This window comes from Triturus cristatus, chromosome 5_1 (genome assembly GCF_964204655.1).
Source record: "Triturus cristatus chromosome 5_1, aTriCri1.1, whole genome shotgun sequence".
Classification (NCBI taxonomy): domain Eukaryota; kingdom Metazoa; phylum Chordata; class Amphibia; order Caudata; family Salamandridae; genus Triturus; species Triturus cristatus.
This window is the reverse complement of record NC_140587.1, coordinates 329,310,038-329,328,274: the sequence shown is the minus strand read 5'-3', so window position 1 is coordinate 329,328,274 and position 18,237 is coordinate 329,310,038. Positions and strand designations below refer to the sequence as shown.

Here is an 18,237-nt window from a genome sequence, read left to right as displayed (position 1 = left end):
GGCAGACATTCACAGAGCTCACTAGAACACCTTGGGCTGCCCTGTCGGATTACAAATTCCACAGGCCAGTATGAATGTACTTCCTAGATTCATACTAAAGTATAACCCTGATGACCTCCAAAGGGGGATGAAGTCTATTCAGTCACACACTATAGTCCCAAGAATGTTCAGTATCATCATGATGACTTAGATCTTAGTCACTGGTCTTAAGACAAAGACACATTTTCTTTCTTTGGCTGTAGCCGAAAGCCTACATCTAGGCCTCCTTGTCAAAAAGACCTGTCTTGCAGTTGGTCCCACCACTGTTGGACATGTACAATGAATCTCTGAAATCAGGAGAACTCCCCCACGATTTAAGGAGAGCCACGATCTCTGTGATTTGGAAATTGCAGAAGCATCAGTCAGTGTGACTCATACAGACCCATCTCCGTTATCAACACGGAGACAAGGCTTCTGGCCAAGGTGTTAGCCAACCACCTGGTAAAGATGATCTAAACCAGTGATACTCAAAGTACGGCCCCGGTACGCTTGCGGCCCTCTTGACCTTCACATGTGGCCCCCCTGGTGAACAGCAGCATGAGCTGCTGTTTACTTGCTGAGCATAATATTCAGAAAAATGTGACAAGCATTTATTTGCATGTTAAATGAAGATACGGTAATAAAAGTGGTGTCCTGCACCACTTAACTCGAGTTAACCTGCAAATAAATGCTTGTCCGTTTATTTAACATTTGTTTAAGGCCTCATTACACATCCACCCAGACCCCCTACCGACACCCTGCTGGCATCAGTGCAGCCCTCAGTCACACAACAGACCATACTTTGTGGCCCCCGGGCAAATGTTTGCGTGTACCCAGGATCTAAACAGTGGTGCACCCAGACCAGAATTACTTTATGCCAGGGCGTAGCACCAGTCATTTTCTCCGACGCCTGAATAACGCATTTGCCTTGTCTTCCCACTCTACAGAGTGTAGTGTCCTTCTATCAATTGATTTTAAAAAAGGCATTCAACTCTATCTGCTGACAATATATACTCCACCTATTGAAGGTCCGGAACTTTGGTCCTCTCTTTTAACGATATATCCAAGTATTACAAGCAAAACTTTGGGCAAGGGTCTGAGTCTCCCCGACCTTTAACATTGAACGAGCCACTAGACAGGGCTGCCCCCTATTTGCCCTTGTCATGGAGTCACTGGCTGAGTGGATCCGATGAGACGCTCAGTCCAGTGTATTCCTCTATCCCAATGGACATTAGGATAGGGTGTCACTGTATGGAGATGACCTCGAACTCTTTTATTAGCTGCCCCAAAAAAAACCTCTTCCTGTCTCCTGTCTTTGTTCGAAATCTACGCAGATGCATCTATGCTCACCATGAACTGGCCCATTTCACCTACATCCCTTTAACTGAACCTCAACTAGACATCAGGTCCAGCTTCCCCATACAAAGGGCGACTCGGCACTCCAAATACCTAGGGATGCACATTGCTCTCACTCAAGAACAGACATTGGACCTTAACATCTCCCCTTCATTAAATTGGGTACAGAAGGACATTGATCACTTGGAGAAGCTCCCGCTAAATATAGCTTTGTTCGCCATAAGTTGGCAGGGTATGCTCAGACGTGAGTCCCTTGCTCACTTTGCCACTGGATTCAAGCAAGCCTGGCTGAAGACAGCTGAAATGCCAGAAACCGGTCCTAGGAAGCTTGTTTCAGGTCCAGGGAAGATATGGCTTGGCAGTTCGGGCTGGACTGTTCCCATGAGGCTCAGGGTCAGACTGATTTGCATATGGCCATGTCTGAACTGGGGTGGCAGAGTGGGCTAAAGAACGGTGATGGATTAAACCCAGATCAGTTGACTGGGGGTGAGTGCTTGCAATGTTCAACACTCCGTCCATCATTTCCTTTGGTTTTTGATATAAAGAATATTGAAATCAAACTTGAACATACAAGTTCCCGTAAAATAGCGTCCACATTCAAAGATCTTTGCTATAACACTCATCAAGATTGGACCTCGTACACCTCTTATCTCCCTTCGCTGCTTCACATACCACCTATACCTCCCCTTCTATTATGGCAAATACATGCGTAAATAGCACTCCAACTCTCCTGATCCTTTCATTATCTGTAGCTGAAAGCATCACCCTACTCCTAATATATCCCTCTTGTTACTGTCAACCTAAATCGAGGTTGCAATGTCTTGCCAGGTACTATAGTGCTTTTCTTGGTTTCTTGCAGAATACCCCCTTTATATCTTGCCTTTTTGAGAGACTACCAAATGAAGTGCTTGAAATGGAATCTTGTGCATCAGTGTTTATGCTTTGCAAATATTTAGTAAACCTCTTTTACAAGGTTTACGCCAAGGTTTACTCCCATGTGACGGAATTATTAACTTTCTCTTTTTTTTTTGTTATGCAATCACTGTGGTACTCCTGGTACTCGTAGTATATTCATGCTTCTCGCCACAACCCTCGTTACTTCATCCTGTTTTTTTTTTCACTGGTAAGATCACGTTGATGGCAGAGAATTACGTTTGCTGTTTGCAGGGTTCTTCTGATTGAAGTAATGAAGCCTAATACCGCCCTATGGCTGACCCATTTTGACAGTTTCTCGTAGCTTCTATCTCATACACATGCTTGGTGGTGAGCTCTTTACAGCGTTTGCAGTTCGCTAATAATTTGGATATCTGATCTTGTACACTGAGGTTCTGTGGTCTTTGGCGATCAGTAGCTGGTTGGTACTTAAGGTTGGTAAATTAGTAATGGTACCCTTGGAATAAGGTCTCACTACACAGTGAGTGTTTGTGACTTCACTTTTCCTTGCTGTGTGCTGGACTTTAATGGTTGCAACTCTCCAGCATGGGTCTGTTGCATATTAGTGCTGCTTGTGTAGACTCCTGGGTGTTGTCAGCCTAGTTTTGGCAAGGGCAATTTGTGCCACATAAGGTAGCCTGGAACAGTGAACACAATAGTGAGAGCTTGTCTAGCTCCTAGCCATGAAGCACTTCCGTCAGTGACGTTTGAAGTCTGGTTGTGTACCAAGGATGCCTTGTTAATTGGTTGCTCAGTTGGCTGCTCTGCTTAGCCCAATTTGGGTTATGTAATTGACCGAGTGGTGCTTGGGGTTGCAGATTAGGATGTCTGTTTTTTAAAGGAGGGATTATTTTCATCCCTGTTTTCTAAAGTGTGATTGTTACCTTGGTGGACTCTGTGATTGATTTGATCTTACTCTGCCAGAGTTTAAACCTCTCTACCCATTCACAGTGCAGCCAATAAATCTAATGTTAAGAGATCATTAGATGAAGAGACATCATTATTCCTCATGTCTGTACCCCTGTCTTCTCTTGAATCGTTGAACCTAGCATTATTATGATTGGCAAATAGGCCAGTATGTGAGCAGTCCTGTATTGGTTCTTAAAGTACAGGTGCAGACCAACCTTTTGTGGTAGCTGGGGCTAAACCAATAGAGGACGAGGTGAGAGGAGGTGTGGTGTCCATATTCCAGTAGGACACCAAAATAAACATGTTTTCTGCACAAGAGGAAATTTGCGGGGCCTGGGCACTTAGTGAATTCAAAAAGAAAAGGCTAAACAGTCCACCCACAACTACAGTCCGATGTATTCAACATCATCTTTAACAACATCCTAATATCCCCTTCAGCTGTATTTGCATTCTATTGAAAGATAGGATCCATTTTGATCTAGGAGTCCTTCTCCTCTTAGTATTTTACATATAGCTCTGGAATAGTGGAGGGGTAAGGTTGTCTCTATTGACACTCCCAATCAGCACTTCAATATACACCTTTGTTCCTTTGGAATGAAGGGGAATGAGGACATTTGATGTGATGATAGTGCCCCATAAAGTCATCAGTGGTATGGAATTTTATAAAATATCTGGTAGCCAAGAGACAGGAAGCTTCAGAAATCACTTGTACTGTAAAGGAGACAAATTATGGCAGTGTTCTCATTATGGGCCATATGTAGGAAGCCTAATACCGGTCGGTAACGGCCGATTTTCGGTAAATATCCCGTTACGACCGGTATTTAGGCTTTTGCTATGTAGGGGGCACATTTCAGGATTCGGTAATTTACCGAATCGGTAAAATTACCGAATCGGTAATTTTACTGATTCGGTAAATACCAAATCCTGAAATGATATGTAGGGGGAGTGTCTCGTTGGTGTGGGGATTCGTTATTTACCACCAACTAAAAGTTGATGGTAAATGACGAATACCTGTAAAAAAGCATTTTTGTGCAATTTGAAGTGTGCAATGTGGCAGACATACGTGCCCTTAGGGCATGTATATGCGCCACATGTGCACACATGGACGAATCAGGGGTGCAACAGGGTGTCAATGTGACACCCTGCCACCCATGATGATGCCTCCCCCATTACCGATTCGGTATTTACCGAATCGGTAATGGCAACTGGCTTCCCATTCATTCCTATGTGCCTCCAGGCCCATAGGAATGAATGGGAAGCCAGTTGCCATTACCGATTCGGTAAATACCGATTCTAAAATACCGACATTTACCGAATCGGTAATAATTTACCTACATTACATTTACCGATTCATAAATACCGAATCGGTAAAATTCGGTATTTAAGAATCGGTAAATGTAATTTACCTACATATGGCCCTATATGTGTTCTCTGATAATAGCTTCACTGACTACACCGGGGTTCATATTATTCCAGGGCTTAGGTTCTAGCAAGGCTCTGATTTTGCCACCTACCGGAGCTGCAGAACTGAAGGTGTGACTTTGAAAAGATTGGAAGGCACAAGATGACTCTAATTGCCATCAGCCTCGAAGAACTCCAGTGTTTTTGCCTTCCTACAGCCATACCCTGTGACATCCAAACTTGTGAGACCGAATAAAGAGATGCCATTGCTTCTCAGGGCAGTCTTGCTCAGAGAACAATCTAGTGGCTGCCTCTGTTTGAAAATTTGTCTTTATTTAATGAAGATTTAAATTGCATCAAAGCGCTTTGTAAGACTAAAGGAGAACTTTGAATCTATTTTGACATTTGAGACGCAGGATAAAGGAGGCAGAAACTGATGCAGTAGTAACTAAGAGCTAGTCTGAAGAATCAATAACCATGAATGGAGTGGAACGGATGTAAAGACCTTAGGATATCATGTTATAATTGAAGGCCTGAGCCACGGAAATTAAACTTGTGTAGGTTGAACAGTGTGGTTCACCCCTTCATCCCTGACCTAATTAATCGAATTCCATGATCAGGCGTAATGGAAGTAAGTCTTTTTTCAGCCGTTGACAACCTACCAGCCAACAACAATAAGGCTCAACTGGATTCCTTTGATATAATTGATTCTCTACAAATACAAAATATATAATTACACCTAAGCTTGTTACTACTCCAAATCTCCGCTTTCATTTCAATAGAATGATCATAGCAGATTGCCCACTTTTACAAACATACCACAATATAATATGTTGTCCCAACACTCCGAACAACAGGACACACCAAAACCATAACCTGAAACCAAACCAAAACATACTGACGCCTAATAGATCACACCCAAAATCTCCCTAAAAGCAGACCTGGAAATTAAAAATGTACCTGTCTTATGGGAATGTACCACGTTATTCCATTGTGTCTCAATCCGCTCTTCCTTTGAGTCACACAAGGACCTTGAACACTCTCCTCAAGGTTTCTCTCATTAGGCAGCCACGTCTTGTTAGAAAGTGGTTTATTAGTTGAGGTGTATTGGTTTTCTTCACAAATAATAGTCATTATCCTGTTGGGTCCAGTCGAACAGTTTAGTTATTTAAACCTGAGCTCAATCCCTGGCACACAAGCTTAACTTAATTAAAATCCTTAAAGAATTCAGAAGCACCAAGACAGTTGGAAAGTAAAAAAACACAACATCTATAAAGAATTCCACCCCAGTGTATAAAAACAAAGAAAAGTTTATTAAGCAAAATTACACCAAAAGAACAAACCTCAGTTAAGGGGAAAAAGAGATATGAATTTCAAAGATCTGAGGGAAAATAGCACCAAAAAGTATAAAGTTCCCATAGTGGTTAATGGGTGTGGTAAACCGGGGCCTTGAAGCCGACCTCGATGGAGGGCGGGTCGGGTACACTAAGTGGATTGGCCCTGCATGGAAGTAGGGAAATTCGAAAAAGTCTCTAAGTCCGAATATAACCAGGGAGTTTTTTGTTTTTTCTAAGGAAAACCTCTTCTCCACATGGGACAAACCTCAACTTTAGTCAAATGCCGTGAATCTGCCGGTCTGTCCCCTTCAAGATCTGAGGCAAAGGTTTTTGCAAAATTTCCCAAACTTCTTTTGGTGCCCAAACAACCACAGGAGTACACTTCTATGGTCTTCGGGGAGAGCACTTAAAGACATCAGGATGTCCGGCAGAGGGCAAGAGCAAAGTCCAGTCCTGGTTCAGTTGTCACTGGTCAGCTGGGATTCTTCACAATCCTTCAGCTTTCTTATGTTCTTGGAGTTACTGGGGGAAATCTGTCTTAAGATCATTGAAGAGCTTTCTGTCCTTGGATTTCAAGTGGTTAGGGGTCCAACTTCTTCAGGTCCTTCTCACAGCTCACAGATGCCAAGTGCAGCTGGTTTCGTCCACATGGGATCCTTTTGCAAGTCCAGCATCATTCTGGTGGGTGAGGGTTCAGCTTTGTAGGGATCACTGGCCTGTGAGTGGGTGGGGATGCTGCCAGACGCATCCTAAGACACTCCTAGTTCCTCTCTGACCAATGGAGTAAATGTTCCCAGGCCCTGACCTATCTACTTTTGCAGTAGTCCGGTTTGCTTTACTACAAAATGCCTTATGCTGGGGCATTTTCAAGACGGCGAGAGTCTTCGGCCACAATAAACTTCGTCTCTGAGGGCTCAGGGTGTGTGTGGGAGTGTCAAAATGAAATCACCAGTGTCCTTCCACATGTAACACTGAAATCTAGTTTGAAGCAGCCATCGTGCCCATAACAAACCCAGAAGCCTAGCAGGACAAAAGCAGGGCCCTTCAGCAACAAGGCAGGGGATACACTAAAGTGATCTTGGCATCCCGTTCTCTCCCATTCAAGTGCACCCAGTGTTAAATATGGCTCAGTTGATGCGTCAAGCAGATTGTGACACTGTGTTGTCACAGGATGCCCACCTCCCCTTCCATATTCTGCGGTGTTATGAAGAGTTCTCCCTGCCCATTTAAGTCAGCCTAATGTTTGCTCCTGGGAGGCACTTCACATGTGTTTCCCACCTTTTCCAGGGCTGAGCATAGGCTGCGAGAAGCTGGAGAGTTAATAGAAATTAGCCTTCATGCACTTCCAGCAGGGAAAAGATGTTTCTAAAAGGTACTTTTCCCTAATATTTATTAGAAACCACCATTTTTTTATTAATTATTAACAACGCAATTAAATGGTGGTTTAATTATTTTTTAAGCTGGTCCTGTTCTAAAGATTTAGTTTTTTAATATGTACTCTGATTTTGTACATAGAACAGCTAGGCATCTCGCAGTAAAAATAGTTTTGTGTGCCTTGTCACTGTGGGGGCTTGGTAACAAATGTTCTACCTGTCCCACTTTTAAGTACCATGCACCCTACTTTGTGGGCTACAAGACCCGCATAGGGATTGTTAGAAATGGCGGTCTCTCGTTGGCAATGGTTTTCACCTTTGTGGGACCCTTGCTTCTAGTCAGGGTAAGGGAGTTACACCCTTAGCCAACCCCTTGCTCACCCCCTTGGTAGCTTGACAGAAGCAGACAGGCTTTTCTCAGTGTCAGTTTGTAAAGCATTTGTGCACACATACTGGATACCACACCAGTTTAGAAAAATAGGTACTCTTCATCTAAACAAAACGACAAAAATCCAACATAGAGCTATCAAGATATGACTTTTAAAAGGTAAAAACAGTTCTGTCCATAGCAAACTATAGATGCAACACTTTCAACACAAAGTACCTTGGATGCGTCAAAATCATAAGCAAAAACTGCTGCCGGGAAGGTGATGCATTGGTTCCTTAAGCACAGGAAAGGTGATGCTTCGGTTCCTTGCTCCAGGGAAGGTGATGTTTTGTTTCCTTACTGCCCTTCAGGGGAGGTGATGCGTCGGTTTCTCACTGAAAAGGAGTTGCTGTGTTGGTTTCTTACTGTGCGGGTAGGTGATGCGTTGGTGTCTTACTGCGGCTCCGGTGCTGCTGTAGATTTGGCGTCCCAGTTCGATGCATGGGGATTCGAGAGGCATCGGCTTTCGATGCAGCAATAGCGTTGCGTTGATCTCTTCAGCTGCGGTCCCCCGATGCATTGGTTCTTGCAGTCGCACAGCAGGGCCTGCGTCAGTCAGTGCTGTGATTTCGGAGATCGTGCACGAGACTCAGCGTGTGGCGATTTCTCCAGCCACTGGTATGTGCTGTGCAGGTTTCTTCTTCAGCAGCACGGCGGCATGCGTGGAAATTCTGCTCGCACTGGGGTGCTGCGTTGAAAACAGGTGCAGATGCATCACGCTTCTATAGTTGCTTCTCTTTTCTCAGCTCCCAGCAGCAGTGAACAACCTCCAGAGGCCCAACACAGGAACAGGCACCTCTTGGCAGGTCAGAAATCCCTACTAGGGAGTTCAAGGGACCTGGTGGTGAAGTCTTTTGTCCCTGAGACTTCAGAACAGGAGGCAAGCTCTTCTTCAAGTCCTTGGAGATCTTCTTCAAGCAGGATACACTGCACACAGCAAAGTTCTCTCCGCAGAAACAGCTACTGCAGGCCAGCAGCAGACAGCACACAGCAAATGGGCAGTACTTCTTCAGCTTCCCCAGCTCTTCTCCTTTTCAGAGGTTTCTCTTGGGTTCGGAAGTATTCTAAAGTTGTGGGGTCTGGGCCCCAATATTTATACTCCGCTTTCTCTGTTCTCTTGTGGATAAGAGGCTCTGGGCTCAGTCAAAACCAGTTCTGTCCTCCCTGGTTTAGCTTCCTGGCAGGAGGTGGAGACAGCATTGTGTACGGCAGACCAGGCTCATTCAGGTGCAAGGAAATCTCCTCCCACTTCTCTAAATACAGCCCGGGTCTATTCAGCCCAGCCCTGACTCATCCAGGAAAGGCAGGACACACCTCAACCCCCCAGTGGCTATCTACAGTGAATGCACACCCCAGCCCCTGTCATTCCAAAGCCAGGCAGTCAATCCACGAACCAGCAGAGGCACACAGGATGGCTAAGCAAGAAAATACCCACTTTCTAAAAGGCGTTTTTTAAAAAGACACAATATAAAATCATCTTTGCTAAAAGATGTATTTTTATATTCTGAGTTCAGGCATATTAAACTCCATCTTTCCATCTTGTCTCAATGGGAAGTTATACATATAAGATGTTATAAATAAACTACCATTCTATCCTATAGGACAGGTAGCCTTTCAATAGTGAAAAACGAAACACACTGTATTTCACTATCAGGACATGTCGTACACACACTAGTACCTGTCCTACCTTTCACACACACTGCATTCTGCCCAAGGGGTACCTTGGGCCTACCTTAGGGGTGTCTTGCATGTAAGAAAAGGGAAGGTTAAGGCCCAGCAAGTGGGTGTACTTACCAGGTTGACATGGCAGTAGAAACTGCGCGCAGACACAGCAGTGGCAGGTCTGAGACCCCTTCTAAAAGGCTTCTTGTGTGGGTGGCACAGTCAGTGCTGCAGGCCCATTAGCAGCATTTGACGTACAGGCCCTGAGTGCACACAGTACACGGTACTAGGGACTTAGTAGTATGTCAGACAAGCCAATCATGGAAACCTCAATCCATAATAACAAATTACACAGAGAGCGTATGCACTTTAGCTCTGATTAGCAGTGGAAAAGTGCCCAGACACAGTCCAAAATAGGAGGCCAATAAGCATAAGGTCTGGAGATAAACCCGCTGAAAAGCCAAGTCTAACAGGGAAAGCTTACTAATATTTTAAAAGGTAGCTTTTTACCTATCAAAAAGGGTTAATTTTACAGGTTTGACTGCATGTTTTACACTGTAGCATTCAGGCGGTAATGATAATCCAGAAGCCATGTTTTCTTTTGTCACACTACTGTATGGCACAATACGTTCTGCAATTCCTAGGTGAAATTTAACTTTTCCTGCCATGGGTGTATTTCTGGACCATATACTATGGCCTTCTAGAAAATGTAAATCTGCGTTAGCTAAATTCTAAATGCTTAAGGGATCAGACCTCAGACACTAGACAGGAGTGCCCAAAGTATTCAGGGTGCAAAGCTAGCAAGAGAATTCAGCAAATGAAAGGGGGTGAACACCAAAAAAGGGCATTTACTGACACTACTCACAATTTTAACAAATCTTTTCACATTCTGCTCTCATACTTTTACAGCATTTCTAGTCACTCAGTCCATCTTTAAAGGACCCTTGAAATTACAAACACTTTCTTCACTAAGTGGAATCTTTCATGTAGACCCAGTCGTCCTTCTTTAATTCGTTTTCTATGACATTCCTCCTTCGAGCATATTCGATTTCGGATTTCCTTTTGACTTCACTCTCATTCTTCCTTACCCCATCATCCAGTCCCCTATGTTTTTTTAAGTCAACTCACTTCCTCATCCAAGCAGGACACCTCTCATACAAGTATTGCCTTTCTCTCCATAATTCAATAGGAGAAACTTCCATTGTAGAATACGTAATATTGCAGAGGACCTAAAACATACTCTTAACTGATTGCTCAATCTTCGTACCACAACATTTTGCCCACTGGATATACTCAACTGTAGGAAGGTGGATATCTGACTATGGTTACCCCCAACTTTTTGCCTAGTGTCTAGCTGGTTTTTCGACTTAGTTGGCCTGAGATCCTGCCATTCAGGGTCTCAGGCTGTCTGCTCTCTCTTTAAAATGGACTCCATGTACCCTAGGTACATTCCCAATTGGTAAGGATCACCTTATTGGACCCTGTACAGTGTACCCTAGGTACCCAGGGCATAGGTGTACCCTAGGCCTCCCAGGGGCTGCAGCATGTATTATGCCACCCCTGGTCTGGCCTTCCAATCAGACACAACTGGCTGATCACTCAGCTGGGGCAAGGTCGTGTAATCACCCCTTGCTTAGATATAGTATGCCTATATCTACCCTTATATATAGACACATGTGTACCTATCAGTCACTCCTATGGCAGGCCTTAACAATCCTGGAGGCAGAGTGCTTGGTAACATGTGAGATGGTGCTCTGGCATGAGCTGAGCCTGTCTGCAGCTTTCGGAACCAAGTCCTTATAGCTGTTCTATGATATAGCCTACCATATACTCTTAAAGTGCCTTATAATCTTTAAACGGTTATGGTAACTATGGTTTGGCTTTATCGAAACATGTCGTGTAAGGTGTCTAACACTGTGGAATAATACCCCCATGCCATTTCTGGACATGAGAATATTATTCCCCCCTTCTAGAGAGAAAGACATGTTAAAATCATACTTCAACTGTTAGCCTCTGACCAAAGCCTCAGCATCACAAAATGGATGCTGCTGCCACGACACAAGTCTGACCTCCTGCAGCTGGGAGTGATCCCAGCCAGGGAGGCCTGGACAATAGGTTTCCTGCTTGGGGAGGTGCTAGCACCTCCCCAGACAGCCTTTAGTGTATTGGGGCAGGGTGGGCTGAAAGGAATGAGACATGCCTGGGGCACACAAGGTGTTCCTTGCATAGTCCAGTTCAAACCGGCGCTGGGGCACTCCAGCCCCAGCTCTGGCGCGAAACTGGACAAAGGGAAGTGGGTGTAACCACCCCCTCCCAGGTCCCACCCATAAGGCGTGACCTAGCAGGTATCCCAGCCCCCCAGATTAGTATAAGAGTGGGAGTTGGGCCTCAAGACTTTAGATTATCCTGAACCTGCAAAACTGAACAGAAACTCTGGACCTTCGACATTCGACGAAAGAAGAAGACTGAAGAATCTCCCTTGTAGCCAAGGAGTGGCTACCCTGTGCAAACAGGCACCATCAAGAGACTACCCTTTGCTTTGCCCACGTTCTACGAGGAACCGACTGCAGAGCCTGACCAGAGCCTTGACTTCCAGACTTCTCCGACCCTGATCCACAGCCACAGCAAAGCTGAGATCCGTGGAGGCGACGAGCGACGTGGGACCGGCTACCTGGAAAAAGTGGCTAGTAACTTAAAGCGCAGCTTCTGAGGTACCCTCGAAGTTGTGCACCGGGGATTGAGAAGCCCCAACCCCAAGCACCATCTGCACCGAAGATCAGCCCCCCACACTCCACGAGTCCTGCGTGGGGCCCTTCAGCATTTTCCTGCTTGCCGCGTCTGTCCGGTTGCTTGCCCGCTGGCTAGTGGCCTTTGTGACGACGCACTCTGAAATCTTCTGCGCTGGTTTGGCTCCTCCAGACTGGCTCCCGCTTCTCTGCAAAGAAGAAGCACCCCAGACCTTCCTGGTCTGCACCAGAAGCAAGTCCTTCGTTCTTCGTGGGTTCCGCTTGCCAAGGCTTGGTGAGTCCTAGTCCAACTTCGACGCCGCCGACAGCAAGAGCCTTCGTGGGACAGCTCGCCTCCTGGTCCTGGTCGTCCTCGACGCTTCCTGGTCCTCCTGGCTGCAGCGACAAGCTTCACCTTCACCTGCAATCTTCACGACATCGCCTGATTCCTTCCTGGTTCCACGTGGTCACTGGCTAGTGACCTTGACTCTGTCCCTTCTGCTTGCAGGTTTCTTCTCTTCTTGATCCCAGCCTTGGGATCCACCGGACACTCTTCACTGACTGCCTGTCAGCATCTTTCTTCGGGCATCCATAGGAGTCGACGACGAAAACGACGCATCTTCACCCCTATGCACCCGCAGCCTGTGGGCTAGGTAACTTGGGTACTCCGGTGCTCATCAGGATAGTGACTATCCTAGTGTCTAGTTTTCAAGTCTCAACTTCCTAGCTACTCCGGAAGTGTCCTAAATCTACCGTTTTCTAAACTGTACTATTGCTATTGACTTTTACGCATTACGCGTGAGTGTTTCCACTCTGCACACGAATCCCGTGGGCCTCCCACTTCCTAACTAACGCTAGTGTAGTGTAGCCCCAGCGATTCCCTAGGCCTAGGCCTATTCTATTTCCGTGACAGTGGTTCTTATACCACTTACTTAGTATATGGTTTGCGTGGCCCCTAGGGCCTAACTGTATTACTTACCTGTGTGACTTAATGTATGCTTAAATAAGACTGTGTTGTACTTACCTCTAATCTCATAAAGAGTGCTGAGGGTTTGACTAGAATAAATACACTTTATTTTATATATATATCTGTTGTGGTGTCCTTTCATTTGGTATTCAAGGGATTATATATGGTATCACAGCTGGCTTCACATGCCATTCAGAGTTTAGCCTAAGACTGCTCTTGTCCATGCTACCACTAGGATAGCTGGTCTATAAGGTTGACTTTACAACCAATCACCATAAGGGTATTTGGACTGATATAAGGTGTACACTAGAACTAGTGACATCATACATCAGGCCAACTTCTCACATCAACCAATACATATTTTATAATTTCCATGGCTCCATTGGTTTGTTAAACATGTTGACTGTATTTGTATAGTCCAAAGTCACTCATGGGGGTGTCCTGGCTCTTTGCAGGTGTGAGAGGCTTGTCCAGGGAGGCAGACTTTCTCAAAGAGCCAAGTCTTCAGCTTCTTGGGGCAGTCAAGGGGATAGGAAGAGTCTCTTCTGTGGTGTGGGAGGTCAATCTATGTTTTAGGAGCGATAAATTAGAAGGTTTGACCCCCGGATCAACTTCTGTGGATGCGTGGGATACATGCTAGTAAGAGCCCAGCTGAGCGGCGGTACCATGAAGGGAAATGTATGCATCTGTTCAGGTATGCTGGGCCTGAATTGTGTAGTGCTTCGTATTTGTGGGTGAGAAGCTTGAATTGGGTGTGCTTGTGTATCAGGGGCCATTGACATTCCCTTATGTGTGGTATGACCTGTGTGGAAGATTGACGAGTCTGGCAGCTGTGTTCTGGATGGTCTCTAGTTTCTTCATGAGTTGCTTGGTCGTTCCTGCGTAGAGGAAGTTCCCATAGTCCAGCCCGCTCGTTATGAGGGCTCGGTTAACGGTTTTTCTGGTGCTGTTTGATAGTCACTTGTATATATTTCTCAGCATCCTCATGGTGTGGAAACAGGATGTGGTGACTGCGTTTACCTGGGAGGACATGTCAAGTTGATTTTCAGTGATGATCCCAAGGTTTCTTACTTGTGTAGTGGGAGTTGGTCCAAGGTCTGTAGACCACCAGTTGGAGTCCCATGGCAAGACATCCTTTCTGAAGATCACCACTTCTTTCTTGTCCATGTTTAGCTGAAGACAGTTGGGCTTTTGGACACTTATGTTTTTGGATGATATAACACTGAGCATTGATCTATTATATCAAACTTCCAAAGAAAGTTTTGCGTCTCACTGGTTGTAAACTGGACATCATTGGCTGATACAGCCTCATCCAGGAACCTTTCATACACACAGACCAGCTTCCAAGACAATTACCAATATAGCATTATTAAGCTTAGTAACAGATCTCGTCTATGTCATCCTGCTATTATAATTGACCACGATGATGCTCTGGTATGATGTTAAATTCCCAAAGTCAAAAAAACTACTAGTTACTTGTTTTAAAATGTTAGTATCACAGGTTTCACTATTCATGCAATCCGTACAAATCCTCCTCAATATTTTCTTCCATGGACAGCCACAAAAATACTATGCTTGCGAACCACTGTCCAGGACATATTGCATGCACTCTTTCTACTATTTGTTTTCAGCCTCTCAGCTGTATTGCTAATGATAAATTCAACTGAAAAAATCTTCATGAGTCCTCTCCAATCGCTATAATTAAGGATGGACCATGGTATGCAGTTTAGAACTTAAGTATTGCCCATGTCATTAGATTTACTGATAATCTCTGAACACAGACTTGTTTTAATTAAGATAATAAGTAGATAAACCAACTATCTGGTGTCCAGTGGCAGACTTATGTAATTTGCACACTTGATGTCAGTCATGCATTAGGGTTTCTCTTGGATAGGGTCAAATATTTTTGGGTTTACAGGCAAGTCTACTTTCCCTTAAGCAGTGGGCAGTCAAAGGCAAGTTGAATCTGTGTAGTCAATCTCTAGGTAGATTTCATAACGCTTAATAATTGTTTGAAGAAGTCCATCTTCATGGTTCACCCCCTGGATCTTTCTCTTGGCTGTATAAATCGCACTCATCTGAAAACATCCAATTTACATCAACTATGCACTCTCAACCAGATTCATTTTGTGCCAAACTCCAGTTTGGTTTGCCCGACATGCAGCTTTAATGTAGTCCTTTATTATTTTTTCTTTTTACTGTAGTCTCTTCTTTAGGAAAATAGTTAGAGCAACCGCTTTGTGTCGGTAGACTTTGAGCAGCCGAAACTATAAAGGCCAGAAACAACATTTTGATTTTATTCTTTTGTCTGAACAGGATCAAGAGTTGGCCGAAAAAGTAAAGAAAAAGCCTGGGGTTCCCCTCCTCTTCATCATTCAGAACACTATGGTGCTGGACAAACCCTCTCCAAAGTCTCTTGCGTTTGTCCAGTCAATGCAGGTAACGCAGCTTGTCCCTGTACACCAGCACAAAAGCATTGAGAAGCTCAAAGAACAGGAGGGGATAGTAAAAGACTCGGTCCGCAGAGGTCATAAACGGAAGAGGATGAGTGGCCCTAATCCTCTTAGCTGCCTGAAGAAAAAGAAAAAAGGACCCACCCCTCCAAAACCCGCTGCAACATCACCTGCTGGAAAGAAGAAGCGGAAACGGAAACGCTCGAAATCTACAGGAAATCCTGTGCCAGCACAATTATCTAACACCACTGTGAAAGTGTAAACTGTAAAGAAAAATAATGATATTTGCTTATTGTAATAAAAACGTTTTTTGTGAACAAACAGTATTCCTATTTATGGTACAATAAAGTAGACTGGAACAGAGACATTGGAAATGGAAAACAAAACTACCATTGTCGTACGTGTATTTTTAAATATTATATTTATTTGGTGTTCTTGCACCAAAATTGCCCACATTGTTTCTACAGTTGAAAAAATAAACTATGCAGGTGCTACTATTTGCTTTTAGAGCATGAATAAGATGTTTTATGTAAGTATTTGGTACAAAGTGTCTTTCTCTTGGAACCATTCAATTTAATTGTTTTTAGCTCATCTGCCAAATTGCAAAAGGGGATTAAATATGTAATCCGTTCTTGGCTCTACCCTGGGGGACCAGACCAGCTGGATCTGCGAGGATATAATCCACCCCCGCCCCTAACATATAGGCACAAGAGTAACCCCCAAGTGTACTTTCTCCTGCTTGAGACTCATTGGTAAGGTGCAGCTGATTCCCGGGTTGCAAAGAGCTGGGGTCTGAGTGCACCTCTCTCCCAATTGGTAGTTTTATGGGTGAATGTAAATTGTATGAGATTTGAAGACTTGAACTGTTTTACTGATTTAGATTTTGTTCCCATGATGCTGGGCCCTTGGGCATGGTTGCATTTAACCCTCTCTAATCTACGAATCCTGCGAATATATGACAAAATGTACTTTTAAAAATCTAGAGAAAGTGCTGTACAGCATGTTTTTTAATAATAGTGTAAATGAAAGGTTTGTTGAACCCACCGTCTTCTGAGCTTCCTAAGATCAGTTAAGAATAAATGTTTTTCATCATTATTTCAGCATTTTTGTAAATGATTGTTCAGTATTTCATTTTCTGTTGATCCTTCAGGCTTGCATTTTCTGTGGGAAATACGTGAGAGCACCGTCTCTGAACTCTGAAAGACATATAGCTCTACACATGATTGAATTCTGGTAAACGTTTACTTGTACATTGCCATCAAATTCATAACATGGTGTGTACATAAATCTAGAAAGTGAGAAATAGGTGTAAGTCTGTTACTTTGTATTGAATGCTGCTGTCTGAAAGCAATATTGTGCTACATCACCCAGATAAGGTGATATATCATTTGTTTTTGTGGGGGGGAGAAATACCAAGCCCCAACTATTGAGACGTTTCTTCCAGGGATTTAATTGTGTACCGACCAAGCCACATTTGACATTGAAAATTAAAGGGAGTAGAATTTGGATATGAAGAAAGCTGCTCATTTTTATTGTACTCCAGAATCTGAGTTGAACAGTAACTTTCCTACCTCCCTGAATCTGCAGTACCTGTAATGCATGGGATTGAGGGTGGTTTTGCAAAGAATGTTTTCTTAGCGAGCAATTCTAAAGTTTTGTGCAATTCAATTAGCAGCGAACGTGATAACTTTATGCATGGCACCACGCCTGACATATGGTACAGAAGAGGAATGGCCCAAACCATAATCGTGTCAAGGTAAGTGTTTTATAGGGCCTGTGTAATCCTTCCAATCCCAAGCATTTTGTAAAGAAGAAAGCCAGCGCAATCAGGGAATGTGTGACACACATGGATCCGCATCAGTTGTAATTACCAAGAATACCCATAATGCACCAAATGGTAAAAAGGAGACAAAAACAAATCACGATTTCCCATGTTGAAATACACTGCTGTGTGTTGGCATAATTCTACCATCCCTTGTTCTCACATTTCTCATGATAAAAAATGGCAGCCCCATAAAAGGAAACAGGCAGAATTGCATGCCTGCACTTATGGGCTATTTGTCTGCCGGGTGGGTTGCTTCTATGTAAAGGAGGGCAAATGGTGAAGGAGCTTGCAGGGCAATCGTTATGTGTAAGGAAAGCATTCACAACTAACAGTGTAGTCACTTTCCTGAATCCTTCTGGTTCAGCGCTTTAAAGAAATGTCGTTGGGTTGTAGGCTTCCTGCGTGCAACCATCAGGACCAAAAACTTCCAATATCCTAATATTGTAAAATAAAAGCCTACAAAAAGATCATTTGACCTTTACAGGCTGGCTTATGTGGTGAAAATTCCATCCACACATATGGACAAATGTGTGAATGGCAGACTTTAAATGTAAAACATCTAGCAGAACACTTCATTGTGTTATGGCGCATGCATTAATGAGATGAACCACACAAGTCCAACTCCGTTGATTCCCCTATGGACACTAGGGGGCATGTATATGAGAGGCCAGTTCCGCCATTGGGCCACAAATGTTGACACCATTGCCACGGAAACAGTACTCCATATCTACAAGCTAAAGCATGTGGCAAATGCATCAGTTTTTTAACACCTACATTGGAAAATGGCTGTGCCAAAACCGGAAAAATATGCAAAGTTGGCGTTCCCCAGCAAATTCTTACAAAACACAGT

The 18,237-nt window shown here is 44.1% G+C and overlaps 1 protein-coding gene across 1 annotated transcript in view; it reads left to right on the top strand.

Moving 5' to 3' along the window:
* UTP23 (UTP23 small subunit processome component) overlaps nt 1-16,657 on the top strand; it is a 129,399-nt gene extending 112,742 nt beyond the window's left edge. Inside the window, exon 3 of the mRNA XM_085605070.1 lies at nt 15,426-16,657. Within this exon, the coding sequence (XP_085461196.1) occupies nt 15,426-15,824 (399 nt within the window). The 3' untranslated portion in view covers nt 15,825-16,657. The remainder of the gene's footprint in view (nt 1-15,425) is intronic.
* The last annotated feature ends 1,580 nt before the right edge of the window (nt 16,658-18,237 follow it).